We start from the raw sequence: 19,601 nt of genomic DNA on the forward strand, positions 1-19,601 counted from the left end.
TCAGGAAAACAGAGAAAAACAATATTCTCTGTTCTTTGGAGGTACTATGCCAGGTGCCATGAATAATCTATTAAAATGGAACAGATGCTACTAAAAGGCTTCCTTCCCTGCATCTTTTGTGTACAACTGTTGCAAAACCCTGAAGGGATTTTACATTGCTGGCTCACTCAGACTTTTTTCTTTAAAGCTTTACAATTTAAATTAGTTAAACTGTGTTTAGAGTCTAGTTTGCCTAAGCTATTTCTAGTCAAGGAATGTTGAATATGAATCCTGAATAAACTCAGGTAACAGTGAATTAAAAGAAACTAGTCATCACTCAGAATGAGTGATGAGTGTTCTTCCACTCAGGAAGAACAGAAAAATGCAGTGAGATGAGTAAGGTCTTGTTGTGTTTAACAACTGTTAAATGTGACTTCTTTGAGGTTTGAATTACAAGGAATAATTGTAGCAATTATTAAAGCAACACATGGGCTTTTAATTTCTCTTTTGTTGTATACTCAGGGAAGCTTTATGGTGATGAAATGTTTGTAGAGGAGCGACACAGGCATCGCTATGAGGTAAGCACTGTCCTTTGTATGGGTCCACTCCTCTGTATGCAAACATCTGGGATAAGGTGCCTGAATACTTTCAGAATACTGACATTCAAGAAGACACACATGAGGTGGACTCCTGGAGTTATCTCTGAGGTAGTTCAGAAGAGATCTGACTCTATCAGTGTCTCTAAAGGGCCTTGAACTATCAGATTTGTGCATGCTGTATCTGATTCAGGTTAACAATATTAACCTTCCTTAAAAGGGAGGAGAATGTGATGGTGGCAAACCTGCTCAAGTTTGGATATTAACTGAATGGTTAAAACATCATCAAGGAAATGAGACAGCTCACTGCAGAGCTCTTCAGTTTGAAGGAAGAGTTGCATTCCAGCTTTTGTCATAACCACTGAAATTCCTTCCTCAAAGGGGAGGTCAGTAGGCATCTAGTCGGCCATTTAAAAAGGGGGAATTCAGGCTGCTTGGTTTCAGAAGAGCAGCAAGCAGAAGGGACCCTGGCCTTAATTTTTGAGTGTTGCACAGTAACTTTTAAAATTACTGATTCATCTCTTTATTAATAAACACGTCCACTTTTACAAATTTATGCCAGTTGTTAAAACAAGAAAGCAAAAGTTCCCAACCCTTACCCAATTCTCTTCATTCTTGTATGCCTGTAAAAACCATTACAATTAACTGCCACTGTTTGTTAAATAGAAAAATAAACAGAACTACCATTTTTATTGCTTTCAATGTTTCAGGTGAACCCAGAATTAACTCACTGCTTTGAAGAGAAAGGTTTAAAATTTGTTGGCCATGATACAGAAGGGAACAGGATGGAAATTATTGAACTAGAGAGTAAGTGTCTTATTTATTTGAATTACTTACTGCATCTGTTAAAACTGTATGAACTATAAACTATAGGTTGTTGAATGACATGTAGGCACAATATTTAGCTGTCTTAACAGCCAAGGTCATTTTGGGGGATACTGCTAACTCCACTTACGTATTACAATGGGTGAAAATTCAGAGTAGGTTAGGGAAAGTCTCACACTTTGCAAAGACTGTGCATGTATTTGATTATGTGGGACAAATGTGCTCCTTTTCCAAAAGGTCCTAAATCTAGCTCAGGGGGATTTGGCTATGTAGAATCATTGAGTGATTTGGGAGGTCATATAGTCCAACCTTCTGCTTCAGCACAGGGCTACCTCCAAATATAGGCCAGATTCTCCAGAGTTGTATCAGTCAAGATTTGAGTACCTCCAAGTATGCTGTTGCATGGACTTCAAACCACTCCTGACTGTTCTTTGAATCCAGGTGTCTGGCCATTTTTTTAACACACTTTGTGGTCTGCCCATAGTCTACAGCTTCCAACTTAAAGGGTAGGAAACCATAGGAAAAGCTTTGCTAAAGTCAGAATTAAGGAAAGCCAGTGCTCTCCCTGCATCCAAAGACAGATTCTTCTCAGGCTTGTTGTGCCAGTCTTCCTCACCTTCATGTTCTGAAGGTCAGGAATTTTCTGTGGTTCCTTGGATCCTTCTTTTTGTCTTGAAGAAGGGCATGGTGACTGCCTTTTCCTACTCATCAGAGACCTCTGGCTTTTTATAGATTTTATATAGAAACCTATATCCCAGTTTCACAGTGACATTGTCCTGCTCCCTAAGCACCCTCAAATATTCTTGGTCAGGTTCCAATATGTGTTTCATTTTTCCCAATTTATGTTTTATTTATGGAATATGTATACATTCAGTATAGGCAAAGGATAAGACATTACTGGAGTGTATCACCTACAGAGTCTGTGAAATCTTCATCCTTGCAGCAGAGACCTTCAAAACTTGACTAGACAAAGCTGTCAGCAGCCTGATTTAACTTTGAGTTTGTCCCTGCTTTGAGCATATTGTTCTGAGTAGACATGCATAAATAGATACTGGAAACCAAAATACCATGAAAATAACATGATAAATGTAAACTTTGTGACTTCTCTGATTGTGCCCCTCTCTCTCCACCCTTACATGTTGGTACAGGTTTATTATTCAGTTTTTATGAATCAGAGGGTAATTTTTCTTTGGTTTGCCTTACTAACCTTCTGCCTCTGTTGTCCGTTGCTTTTTGTGGAAAGAAGTTTTCTGCTGCCTCACCCTTAAATTGACATGTGCTGCTCTGGCTTCTGGACTCTAGTCTGAAATCTTCAATAAGGTTTTTTCCTAAAAGTTTTTCTACTATCTTCTTCCTACATTGTGTAATTTTCTTTGATATCTATCTTGTAGATCACCCCTATTTTGTGGGAGTTCAGTTCCACCCAGAATTTTCCTCAAGACCTATGAAACCTTCACCTCCATACCTTGGACTGTTGCTGGCAGCAACTGGGACACTGAATGCATACCTGCAGCGTGGATGTAAATTGTCTCCAAGGTAATCTTTCTTTGTTGCTTGCCTGCATTTGACAGTCATATTTTTGGAGGGACTATCCCATCCTTCAATTCAGAAGCCCAGAAGAGGAAAGGGAGTTCTTCATGTATTGATTTACTTGTGACTGAGCGCCTGTCATATACCTGGGTGTAAAATAACCTGTAAGCAGAAAGCACAGTTCCTCACTTCTTCCTTTTCAGAGGCTATTAGGGCTGAAGCCAGAACTCCACATTACAATCAGAAAAAAGTAAAAAAACCTTAATAAATTCAAATGAAGATAGCAGCCTCCTGTGTTAACTTCCATTGACGGTAGCTTCATAGGGAAAGAGATTTGCTAGAGGATCAAGCAACGAAGTGAAATTCGTACCTAGTTGTACTTGAATGATGGTAACAACAACAAAGAAAGCACTGATTTTATTTTGCAGTAGCTAAATAATGAATACTATCTTTCAGAGACAGGCCTGAAATAAAACAGTTGGGATACCTTTAGACTTACAGAAGGATTTGGATCTAGGTCAGAACTCAGTCCTTGGTCTCTTGGACAAGAAGCTTTGGTTTATTGAATGTACCAATGTTTTTTTATCCAGGGTTAACTAATTCTTGTTTATTTCAATGATATTAAGAACAGTTAAAATTTCATTATAATAGCAATAATAAAGAAATCAGAGGGAAGCCTTGTACACCGTAACAAAAAATCTAAAAAAAATCATAAAATGACTGAATAATAAGATTGAACAGATACAACTCTGGCATTTTGGCTTTTCCTCTAAACAAGAACCAAACTTATTAATTCTGTGGATTGGGCTTTTTTTTTTCCCCCTGAATCTTGTGTTCTATTAAAATAAGATGTGTTTGTTAGGAGAGAAATAGAAATTTTATTCAAGTTTGAGTATTAATGGGAAAACAGCCAAGCCAGACCAGACCAATCTGTTTTGGTTCCCTACTCCTTTATGGGTATCAATTTTTATTCACTCTGCCTGGTTGTGCAGTGATGTACATACAAAGAGAATGAATTTTTGAGCTGCAAACCAGAGCTTGATTGAAACACTCCTGTTACCTTAGCCTGTTATTGTTAGAAGCAGTTATAATGTTAGCTACCTTTTAAAAGGTGTGCTGGTGAAATACACAGATCAAAACTTTGCAAGGCAGAGTCTTCCATCACTGTGATCTTCAGCATAACAGAGTGCTCTTGGTGGGCACTCTGACTTACACTTCACAGGCCCCAATATGCTTACTTACACTGCTTTGTCCCATAAGTAACCATATTTATTTCTCTGAGATAAAGAAAAATTACTTTTTCAAGTGATCTGCATGCATCCTGCTAATTTACATCCCTTAGTGTTATATGCTATCTATCCCTGACCTAAAGTTTCAGCCATTACTGAATTGCCTCACTTAGACTTATTTGAATTAATCATTCAAAATGTATACCCAACTCTTTTTCTTCATGTTCATAGAATAAACTCCTACCAAATCTTAAACATTTAGCAAAGACAAAAATCCATACTCCAAAACTTAATCTATAAAATTGCAGTTTTGCTATTTATCTAGTTAGACATCAATCAAGCAATACCCCTGTGTCTTGAGAAAGATCACTGGAATAGGAAGGCATTGTGAGGCTAAAAGAGGAAGATTTTGTATGGAAGAATGTTCAGGAGGGAATTGCAGTTAGTTACAGTATACACACTCATATTAACATACCCAGCTGCTGAGTGGAAAGCTTTCCAATGTAAACCTTTAAACCCCAGAATGCTGGTGATGTCATTCAGTTGTAAAGCTAAGGCATGTCCTAGCAAGGCTGAAATAAATCTGAGGAGAGGATTTTCTGCACACCTCATCCAGCACCACCCACCTGAGTTTTAGTTGTGCTGTGGACTAGAGCAAAGTAAGCTGGCAGAGAATTTGTGGAGACCAGCAAGCTGAGCAGATTACCAAAGCAAGGCTACCATAAACACTAAAGAGAGAGTGAATGATGAAGTCCTGAGACAAAAGGAAATGGGTATTTCAGCATGAGAGTCTTAACAGGAAACTATTACTCCAGAACATTTAATAGCCCCATAATTAGGGTGTGATTTTAGAATATTTGACACCTGGACAGAAGCCCTAGCTTGTAAGCAAAGCTAATAATAACTTCAAGGATGCATTACTACTTCTGGGAGAGTGCCCCAAATAAATGAAAGTGAATAAACTGTCTCTTAAATTTTTGTAAGGCCTAGTCTGGTACAGATGTAGGCCCAAATAGGCATGAGCATACCTAGTTTGAAACTGGATTGCATCCTCTGGGGAAAATTTAGTTCCTAGAAATGTCAGTGTATACACCAAGAGACAGTCAAGAACTGACCAAAGAGTAGCTCAGTGATTAATTGTTACTTATTTACCTGAAGTACTAGTTGGGCTCCCAAGTTGCCTTTGTGGTTTCAGCCTCTTGTGCTTCATGGCATGAGTGCCCAACCATCAAAGCCCTGCACTTCATTTCCTTGTGAATGGCTTTAGATCATGACCTTTTCCAAACCTTTCCATGGAAATACTGAAGTCACCATTTCATATAGAAGTGAGGAATGTGGTGGGAGGCTGCCAGTTTACATTTTCATTTTCAAGGACAGAGAAAACCAGAACTACATGAGACTCAAAAGTGTACAATACCCACAGATATGCTGCTTTAAAAGAGAACACAAAGGGTTTTAACAGGAAACTAGTGGATGAAGAGGGGAACTTCACATGTAATGTTGTTGGCTTTTACTGAGACTTACGTAGTTTCATTTGAAAAAATTAATAAAAACTGACTTGTCTTTGGGAACAGTATAATATGGTTGCACAATCACTGGTGTACAATAAAGCCATGTTGCTTGTTTTGTTTTGATGTGTTTTTCCCCCTTATCCAGTTTAGCATCAGCAGGCTTTATTTCTTCTTTGTCTACAACCAGCACCTTTATTAATGGCCTGCAAGAGTAAGCCTGAGTGCATTAATTATATTTGCAAATAATGTCATTTGAATAAGAGATGAAAGCGCTATTCAGAACAAAGAAGTAACAAAAAATATGTAGGGAATTTAGTAATCTCTGTTGAATATAATGACATCTTTGGAGGAAGAAGATAAGAAGCTAAAGGTAAATAATTTAAACACAAATATCCAGTACAAGGGAGGAAATGTAGGAAATGAGAGGTGTTCCTAGCTGAGTAAGTGTAGGCAACACTGACTACTGCAAAAGAAAAAACTGTGCAAAGCATTAGTGAATATGCTAATGTGAAGTACCAATCCAGTGCCATCTAGTCACAGAGTACTCTTGAGTTCTAGGAAAAATATTAATGAAAGATGACCTATGAGCTGTGTTCAGAGACAAAGAACAAAGAAAAAAAGCCAGAGAACAGAAGGAATGGTGCATTAAATGAAACACCAAAAACCTCAGAAAATTTGCCCATATGGTGCTTACTGCATTAGCATGGTCCAGCTCTCTCTCAGACCAGCTGTGGAGGAAAGCACCTATGAACAGGACAGAAACCAGCCTGTGTGACCTGTTCTGTGCCTGATGTCCCCTGTACATTGTCCCCAGTCAAGAACACATTTGGCACAGCATCATGCTTCTGCCATTGGCTGAATCCAGACATGTGATTTGATGGAAATGGGATTTGAAGATTGTCAGGAGAGCAGCAAGAGAGGGCCTGCTCCATGAAAGGTGGCACTCCAGGAGCCAGGGGTGGGAGCTGTCCTGGTAGGGATGGTGTCCTCAGTCAGTACCACAGTTGCCACAGAAGGCAAGTGCTCTGGCTCCAGTAACCTGCCAGTGGTGCAGGTCCCAGGTGGGGATGGTTGGGACAGCAAAGACCCTGTTACCCTCAGAGCTCTTACAGAAAACCACAGAAATGTTTTAAAGAAAATCCTTTATTGACCATACTGGCACTTAGTAATGGCTAGTTATGTCATTTAACTTTGTTATTTAAATGTTAGATGTTTACAGTGAAAACCCTTCTGAGCTAGTGACCTCAAGCCTTTTTCTGCAGTTGTTAAGTGAAAATGCACTTTAAGGACCCAAATAGCTCATTATAACTGTTCTGTGGGTCAGTTATGCATTACATGCTGCCAGAGCCTGTTTCTCTGCAGTGATTGTAGGGAGCTGCTGGTGCCAGTCCCAGATGAAGATTTTATCCTAGGCCCAGTTATTTGAGGGCAGGGGGCTCACAGGTCAGAACTGGGGAGTTTTGGGTTTGTGCTGAGGGATTCCCAAATGAAATGATGTTTTATGGAGGCATAGGGTTGTATCATGATGACCATCATTTTAAATGATGATCATGATTTTAAACGATAAATTTTTTATGACTGTAAATGATATCTGTGATTTTTATGACAATATAATAGTCATAAACATATGTACCAAGAATATGGGTGACTGCAATTATAACCATTTCACAATCAAATATTCATTTATTCAAAAGAATGTTTTAATGACACAATAATTTTAATAATTAGGCTTTTTTGTGGGGAAATAAATTACAATAATTTGCAGATTTTGTTTTGCTGAGTCCTCAAAAGCTAAACAACTTAAAACAATTGCAGTCTGTACTAAATTTATCTGTACTTCATGTATCTTTAATTTTCACTGAGGAAGAAATGCACTTAGCTTGGCACCTTGCAGGGTATAGCATTACTGTAGCAATTATTTTAATTCCTTATGTTTCTGGAAAAGGAGTTTTTTGTCAATTGTACATTAAAAATGAATGAAAGAAAAGCTTCCCTGAAACTGCTGCTTTGTTTCTAAAGAATATTAATCTCGATTTTCCAAGTGAAAACCAGAAAGTTCATAGTATCCATTTTACAGGAGTGAGGTGACCAAAATTCTTAATCTAAAGTGACTGACTAGATCCAGTGACACTGCATTGAGTTTTGTTATGTTTTTTTTCCTTGGCCACCACTTTATACTTGAGATCCCACAAAAACAGACAAACAAACAAACAAACAAAATCTGTTGGGGTTAGGTCTTAGATCTGGTGGCCTCAGATTTGCTCAGTACCTCCTTGTTGTTGTCCACTGTTGTAAGAATTGTTACAAATAAGATGAAGTGGGTGTCGGGCTCCTGCACAAGATAATTACTGATTAATTTGAACACAGACTGAGAGAAAACTTGCTGAAGCAAATGTAAGCACATTTTTTCAGTGGTTGGCTCAGTGTGAAAAAGAATTTCATTAAAGAAAGCTGGGTTTATTTGGTTTCTCACCACTACCATTTTCACAGCCAGCAGATTTAAGTAAGGTTACTGAATATTACCAACTGTGAGCACGAAGCATCCATTTGGGTTTTGTATTTAATATCTGTGTCCAACTCATTGTAATTTGGAACAAAGTACACATTTATTCCAAAGAGAAAAGATGGCTTGCTTCTGGTTAATGCCACCTACGGTTTTCCTTCAGATTACACATGATACTAATATGTTTGACATCAGAGGAAATCTCAAAAACCTGACACCAACGCTGGTTGAAGCTGTAGCACACAGATGTAGATATGCCAAGTTTCACGAGTCCCTCTTTGCTTTCAAGTCCACTGGCAGCCTAACTCTTGACGTTCAGGTTTCCTTGAAGCCCAGCTGTTATTTTTAAGATGATGCCACAGGTTCTGGGTATGCTTAGACAAATCATTCAAGCAGCTGAACCTGAGAGGCTGACAGCTACCTGAGTCTGAAGCCCAAGGGCTGATCCTTACCTGGGTATTTCCCTGCCTTTCTTGCCCTATGGCCTGCTTGTGAGACATCAAACTGACTTTCACCCCAGAGAGCAGCCCTAAAGAAGGGGAGACTGTGAGGTGCTACTGCAGAAGTCAAGAATGTGATGATGTCAGCCCTTCTCTGGGATTTGGTGTCAAATCTTGTACTGAAATTGGGCAGCGTGGGAACAGGAACAAAATTGTCATAAGCTGAGTTGTTTTAGCCTCTGCACTAGTGGCCAGGTGAGCCTCAGTTTTGGCATACTGAAAACAGGCTTAAGAAGTTTGGGTGGTAAGTCAGTGAAATCACAGAAGCATCCTCTTCTGTGGGCAAATCCCTCTCAAAGGGATTTGTCACTGAGTAGGGGAGCACCTATGAGGAGAGTGCTGGGTGGGGATCAGCACCTGACTGCCTCCAGGAGATTAAGCTGGGCAGTTGTCCACTCACCCCATTGGTTGGTGAGCACTTCTACTTAAGCATCTGACTCCCATACTGTGTTGTTTACAGAGCTCTGGCATGTTTGTGGGCTGGGATTGTCACTGGGCAGCAGAGCTAATTAAAAAAACAGAAGTCCTCTGAAGACTTGGGACTTAAATCATGGCTGTCTTAAGATTGTGCAGTTCTCTACAATCAGTTTTCCTCTCTGCTCTGTGGACAGTATTTGCTATTTTGCTGTGATGTGAAAATGCAAAACTGTTTTAATAATACTGCATTTTTGTTCCATGTTTCCATGGGTACTTTCAGAAAAAAGTAAGTACAACGTTGGTGATGTTGTGTTTGTCTGTGTGTATCTGGCATGCTTGATCATACTGTTAACAACACTTTCCTCACTTGAACTGTGTAATTGATCACCAGCTGATGAAATGATCCAATTGAGCATTTCACACTAGCCTGATGTGACACACCCTTTATAAGAGCCACATCAGCAGTGTATGTGTCACACAGACAAGGGCAGAATGCTATAGTAAAGTCTTAATGTTAGGACAGCCAGAATATCCATGCTGTTTTACACAAATTTGGTACACTGACTTGCTGTAACTGTGGGAAACTTTCCTAACAGAGGTAGAAATTAAATGAGGTGACTGTTGGTGCCATTCCTCCTGTCCCACTCTGTTTAAGTGTCTGGTTTTTTACCTATTCTTTCTTTAGTTTTCATTTTCTCTCAAAGAAGAGAGAGTGAAATTCAGGCTACAAAGCAGTGCTCAGTAGCAAGCAGCAGAGTAGCTGAGTGCAGTTTGTACACTGTTCCACAGAGCAGTCTCATTAGAGACTGTGGGGCTGCATGGCTCCCTTGAAGCAGTGCCCAGCAGGCAATTACTGATAAGGTAGCCACTGATAAGGTTCTGTCTGGGTGGGCCATGTGCTCCATGTCTCAGTAGGAGATCATGCCCAGAGATGGGGAACACGACATGAGTGGGGTCCTGTTGTCTGGAGGATGAAGGGGTGTGTGGTAAAGGGGAGGTGTCACAGGACAGTTGTGCAGTCAGTGCCTGGCATGGAGTTGGCACCCAAGGCTGTCATGATCCCACACAAATGGGGTCTGAGATCCCCCCTGTGCTGTGCTAACCATGGCCTGGGCTCTGGAGGGTCACAGGACTGACCACAATTATTGCTGCTCAAATGCACTTAATCTGTTCCCTGTGCTGCCTTTGCTGACTTCTCATCTGGGGAAATCAAAACATCTGGAAAACAGACTGCAGAATGAAGTGTAGTAGGGAGGAGTTGAGGCTGGAGGCACTTCTGAAGTGCACTTAAGTTTAAGATAAACTTGGAGACCCAATAGACACTAACTGAAAATGTGGGTTTTGGGCACTTTTTTCTCTCAGTCACTGTGGTGATTCCTGTTCTTCACTGTTTTCTTGTTCTTACCACTTATAAAACAATCACTTGCATGGCAATTTGGTCTCTGAAAACCAGTCTGCTTCTCTCAGGATACAACAAAAGAGGATAAAACCTCTAGAAAAACTGTCAGGATATTGCTTGGTGCAATGAAAATTATTTGTGTTCTTAGTAAAAGAGCAAGAACTATAATTTAAGTGTAGAATTGTGAGCTAATAAAATTGTCTAAACTTTTGATTGAGTTGTCTTAACTTAATGATTTTCTTTACCATAAGGGAGAAATTCCTTTTATTTTAGCTCTGAATACCTCTTATTATCTATCATGTTAACCATGATCTTAGACACACAGCACCAGCAAAATGCAGAATGAATGTACGGGAGTCAAGCAAAAAGAAATTGAATGTACTATTTATCAGGTAGAGCATTATTTTGCATCAGGTCTTACACTCCAGACTTCAGCCCATTCCTTTAGAGGAAGGTGTTCTAAAATACCATGCTTTTAGCATGAGCCTAAAGAAGTTTTCTGGAAATGGGTTGCATTTGAGGAAAGTGTTGATCATATGCATCATGGGTTGGAGGGCTTGAAATGAAATATTTGGTTTAGATCTTTCTGAATTCTTATTGGTTCCAACAGTGCCAGCTACAGTGACCTAAGTGATGACAGCTCTCCAGAAAAAGAGTTTCCTTATTCTGACACAAGCTGAAATGATTGTATGTGAGCACAGAAATGGATGATGCTATTGAGGTAAACTGAAATGTTTTGATACTGCTTTATGACACTGATTTATTTTAGACTTAAAACAGGAAATAAAGTTAACTTAATTCTCCCATTTGTGTCAAGTCCCATCTGAGAGCTTATGTCTTCTTTCTTGTCTGTAGCATTTAATTGTTTTCCTCTTCTGCTGCTTAACTCTGAAAATGAGATGCTAAAGTCTGCTAAGTATTTTGGGTACATCTTTTATGTAGGATGCTGTATAAAACCAAGTTGTGTAAGTGTTTGAAGATATATTAAAATGCATTTTAAAATTATATTTCATTTTTTCGTGTCTTCAGTTTACAATTTAGAATCACTTCAATTACATTGTGTAGACATTATTTTTCATTTTGCCTTAATATTCACCTGTAATTGCATTGATGCATTGATACAACAAAGACATCCCAACATAAATACTTGTATTTAATCTGCAGAGTGATAGAGATACAAACAGGTTTTATAAAATTGTAGCTTTGTTTGCCATAGCTTTTGCCAGAGTGATGTTGGATTGGTTGTTTATTCACCTTTAGACATGGTAGTCATAGATTTCCTTTTGGTTTGGAGGTTGTATTTCCTGTGAGACACCTGATCTCTGCAGGATCTGGGCTTGAAACTTGGTCTTACTTTATTTTTCCTATGCAGATTCATCAGAGCTGGGGCTGGTATGAGTCTCCCATTCAGCTTTTCAGTATTTCTGAGCACTTTTGTGAGAAAGGCACAACTTTCCTCTCTGAACATGTCTCACATGGTGTTGACACTGAGCAGCTCTGCTGAGCAGACAATTAAGGCTACATATGAACAGCATTTCTACCTGATGGTTCCTGATCCAAGTAGTGGCATGAGATACTAGAAACTGGAGTTCAGTCCTTAGATGCATGGGTTTCTTCTGTGATTTTCAATTGAATTCTTTTTTGCTCTCCTGTACTACATGTTAAAGATAATGATCCCTCCCCAAATCATGAGAGCAAAGAACAGAACGTTAAGAGATTAAATGACCTGGTACATGTACATACAGTACTGATGCCTGCCCTAAAATAACCAAAAAATAAGTAGACAAGATGTTCCTTTTCACTCTTGCCTGGATCCTTCCCACCTCCAAACATCACAATGGTTCTGTTTCTTGAGACCAACACAAGGTACAGGACAATCCCTCTGGAAAAGCCCTTGCTTTCCTCAATGGAATTTATGGATGGTAGTTCTCTGTTTACTGTTGCAGGTGACTTGTTCAGTGCTTGGATGAATGCACTTTTGTGATGCTGTTAAGTGGTTATCAATAGTGAAGCTGATTTTGTTTGAACATGTCACTAGTGGATAACAATTGTTATTCAACAGAATTACTCTAGAAAAGATTAAATAACTAAATCCAAATATCAAAAAATAAGAAAAGCATTGGCTTTTTTTTTTATCTCATGGTTAATTCTACCCATTTATCAGAGCTGGATACACATGTAGATTATATTTAGCTTTGTGGTTTCAGTTTAGATAAAATGCATCTACTCATAGAATTTACTTAAGACTACTTTGAAATGAGTCAAAAAATTTGAGTGAAAATTACATAATCATGAAATAAACTGAGTTAAAGATGAAGTATTTTTAATAATTGATATTTTAAAATTTATTCTTCCTTCCTCTCCCTCTTTTTATGTTACAGAAAACTTGGGAACAGGACAATATTGAATAGAAGAAAGTAGAAGAGTAAGCTGCTTGCAGTTCTCATACTGTTTCTTCCTCTGCTATGTTCAATAATTCTCTTTACAGATGACAGTTTTACTGTTCTGTAGCAAAAACTGTTCTGTGTAAATGCTGCTTCAAAAGTTACCAAACAGTTGTGCCCCTTAGCTGTTAATCATTATCTTGTCCTATATTCCAGAGTGATCTCGTGAATATGTATCAATTCACTAGTTCACAGCTTTCTTGATTTGAAGAAAGATTTGACTGGTTTCAGTTTGCCTTGGAACAGGAAGAATAAATGCATTAGCTCTTGGGAATGAGGTGGGGAATGCGCTAAAGCATTTAAGAGAAAATTGTCTTTCTCTTGAGCAGTAGAAAACCATTTCAGGTTTTTTTCCTGTTAAGTTTGTATATATATATATATTTATTACTTTTTTTGCTGTTCAATATGTACAAATGAAAAATGGTTGCTGTATCTCAGCTCTATGTGATTATAGTAATTAATGTTGGATACAAGTTTTTTCACTTTGCTTTTATAAGCAATTTGATTTCACATAAATCCATTTGCTCTATTTCTCCTGGAAGTCTGATAATGCTGAACATAATTCTGACCTACAAAATTGCAGAAGTGATATTAGAAGGTGGTTTCATATTTGTACTTTGTAAGAGAGAAAGTAAATACGTTAATATATTAAACTCCAGTTTTAACACTTTTGTGAAAGTTGTAGAAAAACCAATCATAAACCTGGGGTGTTATCTGGGCTCCAGCTGTGCCACACTCAGTTAGTTATAGTAAATAAGTATGAAGCAAATTAAGTAAGGCTCACCCTTGTTTTCCTGCATCCTGTGACCACTCCATCATCGTAGCACTTATTCCCCAATAGAATGGAATGATGTGTTTTAATTAGAAATCACAAGTTATTTCACTGCATCACAACTCAGACAGCCCTGCAAAGCCAGGGCTGGAGCCTGAACCACTGGGACAGAAGAGGAAGGTGAGAGATGCTGCTCTGGGTGTAAGGCAGCATTAAGGTGTAAGGGGTGTAAGCATCCTATTAGCATTGGGGCAGTATCAAACCTGTCACAGAAAGTGAATCTGAGCTAAGTAACTGATGGGCTCCAGATGCTTGGGGCACATTTTCCTATAAAGAAAAATTCTGAATTTTGAGAGTTGTGTTTAATTTTGGTTTTGGGTAAAGTGTCTTTAGTTCATCAAAAGTCAATATCTGCACAAAAATAAGAAGCACCATGTTCCTTATTACAGCTTTGTAAAACAGCAAGTTTGGAGCTGTGCGTTGCTCTAGAAAATCTCAGGTTACACAACAAATTTGTCTTTTCACTAAAAGAAGCTTTAATGATAATGAAACATAAAATGCATTTTTATGGCTGCACTTTCCTAAAGTAGTTTGTGAATATGTGCCTTAGAAATACTGACAGCAGAATTGGTGTCACTTTATGTCTTCCCCAATGAGACACTGGCCACTGCTTTGTGAAAAGTGAAGAATTTCCTAAGATTGTAATGTGCAAATGTATTTTCAAAACATTTTCAATAAATTGTGTTATTTGGAAGTGTTTGGGTACCTGCTAAAGAATCACAGTGCCAATTGTGAACTGTGGTGTTAAAGAGAGAATTCATCTTTAAATCATGAAGCTGTGCTTGTTTGTAAGGAAGGGAGCAGCATGCAGGTTTGGATGGGACTGCGGGGTAGGTATTGCACTTCACTGATTCTGTGATCAGAGCTGGATCCTACTGAGTGTCTGCAGTCCAGTGTTGCATCTCAGCAGTGTGGGTTCCTGTTTCACTGTCAGCTTTACAGGTGAGCTCCTTTAGCACCTGCCTAACATATTTAATGTGTACTAACCTGAGATTGCTTCCCATTATTTGACTGCTTGGAGACATAACCTGCATGTGCTAGTGGGTAATGCCTGCAGAGGTTGGGTATAGTGAGGAGGATTTTCTTGACCAAACAGACTGTTCCTCATCAGGGAATTCTTGTGAGAGGGTGGGCCAGATGCTGCATTAGTTTGCTGTTTTTCTGAAGCCATATTAATATCAGACAGAGTGTGACTGTTTATTCAGAGTAGTACCAAAAAAGGCTTACTTGACCTCAGATTCATGGGACTCTGGCATACTACTTCTGAAATTCTCTAGAGGCATCTGAGCCCTGGCTTTCCAGGAAGACCCTGGAAGTTTTGAGCAATACCTTAAAAGTAGAGGTTGAGTTCTCTGCAAGAACCTGTGTAAGCAGGAATTGCAGTCCAAAGCTAAAGGAAGTTTTCAGGAGAGAAAAGGCAGATTGTCAACAATCGTAAGGGCAGGGTCTTGCTGCCCAAAATTATGTGGAGGATGATAAGGGAGAGTCAAGTGTAAAAGCAACAAACCAACCTGAGCTAACCTTCTCAGGAGAGCTGTTACAGCTGCCATGGCAATGCAAATGAAATTTCCTCCCCAAACTCTGTATCAATGACAGAAGGGAGTGTGATTACAGCCTAGAGGACTTCTCAGCTGGCAGCAAAGCCAGATCAGCACAAGTGAACAGGGGCTGTGGAAACCTATGTGGGACTGGCTGAAGCTCATTTCCCTCAACTTTGCTGTCTGCATACGTGAGGTGAGCAAAATCTGCAGAAAAAGGGAGTGAGGTGGAGCAGGGGGCAATCAGAATAACATTGCTCTTGGGAGAACATGTGGCCTCTTCCAACATGCTGCAGAAGGTCACTCCCTCAGCTTGACAGGGAAGTAGACAAATGATACAGTTGTTTCTGTACCTAGGACTGAATAACAGCTCATCCTTGCACACAAGCAGAAGGAGGCTTCTTCCCCGGGACATCTGCATGGGAGCTGTGGTGTATTTCTGTGCCTCAGCATTTTATCCCATACAGTGCTCAAGTTTTCCCTGCTTGCAAAGTGAATTGGTAGCTGTTAGCTCTGTGATAACTTCCAGACAAACTCTTCCTCTTATCACTTCACCCTGTTCCACTGTTGACACAGTTACTACTTTGTTCAGGGATTTCTCACATTTTCTCAGGCAGCAGCCTTTGTATTTTTGATGACAATGAACTTAGTATTTCAGCTATTTCTCCCTTTATTGGGTACTGTCTAGATTTTTCAGGTATTCAGTTGTCTGAATTGGTAACTAGCATGTGCTAACAAGGTGAAATTAATTGAGAGCTTACCTATGATAATTTCATTTAAAAGGTCTGCATATGTTCTACTATGCAGCAGGCTCATATTTGTATAGATGCCCTAAAATGGCTTAGAATATTTACATCAGCATCTATTAGATGGCCAAAGAAAATATCTATGTTGCCTCACTTGGAAATTCCCTCTGAATAGCAATTTCAGAAATGCTGATTTTCCAATCTCTGGTTGATTGTCTTGATTTTATCTGTAAACATTTTTTAAACTTTTTTTTTTCACGTGAATTAAACTTTTCATAGAACACAGAAGTGGACCAGTTCTATTGTTCTTTATTCATATAAAAGTAAGTAATCTTGAGTACTGTCTGGTTTATTGCTCTCTAAAATACCTCAGGGGCTGCAAGATTTAACATCCTGCTGTGACCTAGCTGACCTACTGCTGGAATAAACTCTATTAAAGTGTCTTTCATCTTGTGAAAATTGTGTACTTTAATCTTTAGACTTTGATGATTTGTTTATATATTAAATATTTTCCCTGCTTGTAACATTCTAATTCATTTGAAGAAATTGGTTGCCTTATTGGACTCCTGGTAACCTGCTCTCACAAATTTGGATCAGAGCCTAGAAAACCAGTTTTTCCTGATGTGTGGACAACATTCTGTATTTCAGGAGTGCTCCTGGAAAGGTAAGGCTATTGGCTATTTTTTCTACTTCTATGGACCCACAGTTAATAATTTAAGGAATGCTGGGAGATGCTAGTGAAGTTCACAGTTGCATCCTTTGGATAACTTAAGGACTGACCCAAGTCTTGGATTAAAGCATAATCCAAGATTCCATATATTTAAAGGAGTAGTTAGGATAGTCTGCTCTGAGCTGCTGCATAACATATCCTCATCTGATAGCAGCTTCCATAGTCCCTGATTTCACAGAGTCAATCTGAGCAATAAAATCATGACCTCAGGTGTCTTTTTGTTTGAATATCACTTGTGCTACCTTTGGAACATTGTCCTCATTGCCTAAATACAGATTTGCAATTTGGAGAAGCAGTGCAGTTTTGGAGCAAACCTTCTCATTACATGTGATTGATTTCCCATAGCAGCTGTTGTGCACCAGACCTCAGATCCTGTTCAGGAAATAATATTCAAAAATTCATTCCAAAACCTGTTTTAATTCAGTTCTGGACCCACCCAGGGAAGAACAGTGCCACAGAATGCCTCTGTGTGGGTGTTGTATTCACCTTTCTATCAGCCTTGTTGTTGTGTGGTTTTTTGTTGTTGGTGGTGGTTTTTGTTTGTTTGTATTTTTATTGTTGAAAGCTTCCTCAAGGTTCCACACAGGCACCATGCTCTGAGTGCTGGGGATGTGTTTTCATGTAAGACCAGAAACCAAGCAGCACAGTCCTGGAGTCACCTGAGCTGGTCCTCTTTGAGCTTGGTAAGTGTCCTACTTGAGTGATGGGACACAGCAAAATACAGCATCACAGGCAGTCCTTTGGGCCTTGTGGGCCATGCTTGCATCAGCACCTGCACTGCTAAATATTGATGCCTAGGTGCGAGCTATTCACCACAGGCTCCTTTTGTCCTCAGCAGACAAACCAGGAACTTTTCAGTAAGCCTTAGCAGATCAGATGAATTATCTGTGGGTATTGTTTCTTTCTTGGCATGAACCTTAAAAAAGAGCCTGGTCCAAATGGCTAAGATACATATATTTGGTCAGATGATTCTATTCCTGATAGGTGTAGGTGTTGGACTGGGAATCAGTCACTACTTGCTGTCATCACATTGCAAAAGTTCCATACCTTCTTGGTGATTTCTCATGTGCAGCTCCTCACAGCACCAACTCCTTCTTCATAAAGCAACCAAGCTCCACCTCTCTTCACACCCAGCTAACCCACTCTTTTGTAGCACTCTTCTTCTTATTGGACACAGCTGTGCCCTATTAAGGGCAGGCCTGTTCCTAATCTTTGGTGATTAGTACAGCTGCAGCTCCTCAGGGGTGACATTACCTTCTGCACTATCTTTATTTTCTTACATTCTATCCCTCCACAACAACCATCTACTCATTGTTACATAGTAACAATGGTTTTTGGGGGCTCAGTTGAGCAGTCTCACCCCCAGACAGGCTGAACTTCCTCAGAATACAAAATTCATTCTTCTCTTGGGCCTCAAACCCATTTTTGTATTAGTCAAAGCCTTGAATATAGCAACCCTTTCTTGTTGAAGCCCAGCCAGGGGCCTGTCCCTGTGTGTCCCCAGTGTGGGTGTTTGGGTAAACATCTCTGTCTGCCCTTGCTGGGACCAGCTCCACACAAGACAAAGCAGCAGCAGAATCTGTCATCAGGAGTTATCATGTAGTGCCTCCCTCCCTGGAAAAATAACAGTCCCTTTCCCAGGGCACTCCCCCAGGATGTAGGAGACATGACCAGCTTCCTCCTGACTTTCAGAAGCAGCCAGGGCCCCTCTCCTCTGGGGGCTGCCCACTCCTCCAGGTTAAAGCCAGTTCTCAGTACCAATGTTCATGGCTCTCATAATACCAGGGCCATCTGCCTCCACTGGTCCTTTGTTGGAAAAATATCAAGGATATGATTCTGCAGGTGGAGCAACAAGAGGTTCCTTGAGAGGGAGGGAGGAAGGGAGAGCACCTGAGCCCATGTCTTTAGACTGTGGATGAATTTTAAATAGATACTGAACAAAAGACAGAAACTGTCATTGGAAAAGGAGCCAGAGCACAGGACTCCCATTTCTTAAACCAGTGCCATTAAGAAGAGGCTTTCTGGTTTTGGACAAATCAGTCTTGAACCCTTTTCTCTGGGGTGGCACACACTAAAATTAACCTGGAAAACAAATGACCCAGTACAGGTGGACCAGTGGCCTCTGGAAGAAAAGAAAATGAGTGTTCTGAAACATTCAGTGAAAGAACAATTGCAGAAAGACCACATTAATCTAACAAACAGTCCCTGGAATCCTCTGGTGTTCGTTATTCACAAGAAAACTTCTAAATGGAGATTACTTCATGACCTTAGAAGAATTAACAAGGTCATCAAGGAAATGGGACCACTTCAACTTGGACACCCCTCTCTTTCAATGATCCAAGAGAGTGGCCCCTTGTAATCATTGATTTGAAGGATTGTTTTTTCAACATTCCACTTCATCCAGAGGATGCTCCTCAACTTCCCTTTTCAGCTGCAAGTATCAACAACCAGGAGCCTTTAAATATACCACTGCGTAGTTCTTCCTAAGGGACTAAAAAACCCACTGTCTGAACAGGAAGGAGTGACAGCACCTTCTCTTTTTTTCTCCCCTATGGATGGAAGTTGCTGCATCATTTCTTTGTCCATCCAGTTATTGTCCCTGCTGGCTTGTGAGAGCCTGTGCCAGTTTGTGCTGCTGCCAGTGCCAGCCTCAGGCACCAGCTTATTATGTTTTCCTCTGCTGGATGTGCTACTCCTCATCTGTCCTACCCAGGATTTTAATTTATTTTATCCCAAAAAGGGATAGAAGGAAGCCTGTACACATAAAAGTAATCTGTTCTCAGCCTAGTTCCAATGCCTGAAAGAGCTTGAACTCTTCTTAA

At 39.8% G+C, this 19,601-nt stretch overlaps 1 protein-coding gene across 1 annotated transcript in view; it reads left to right on the top strand.

Annotated features, from left to right (window-relative positions):
• CTPS2 (CTP synthase 2) overlaps positions 1–14,459 on the top strand; it is a 59,064-nt gene extending 44,605 nt beyond the window's left edge. The window contains exons 15-19 of the mRNA XM_036383197.2: positions 502–557; positions 1,286–1,382; positions 2,792–2,936; positions 11,100–11,210; positions 12,871–14,459. Of these exons, the coding sequence (XP_036239090.1) occupies positions 502–557; positions 1,286–1,382; positions 2,792–2,936; positions 11,100–11,169 (368 nt within the window). The 3' untranslated portion in view covers positions 11,170–11,210; positions 12,871–14,459. The remainder of the gene's footprint in view (positions 1–501; positions 558–1,285; positions 1,383–2,791; positions 2,937–11,099; positions 11,211–12,870) is intronic.
• The last annotated feature ends 5,142 nt before the right edge of the window (positions 14,460–19,601 follow it).

This window comes from Molothrus ater, chromosome 2, assembly GCF_012460135.2.
Source record: "Molothrus ater isolate BHLD 08-10-18 breed brown headed cowbird chromosome 2, BPBGC_Mater_1.1, whole genome shotgun sequence".
Taxonomy (NCBI): Eukaryota; Metazoa; Chordata; class Aves; order Passeriformes; family Icteridae; genus Molothrus; species Molothrus ater.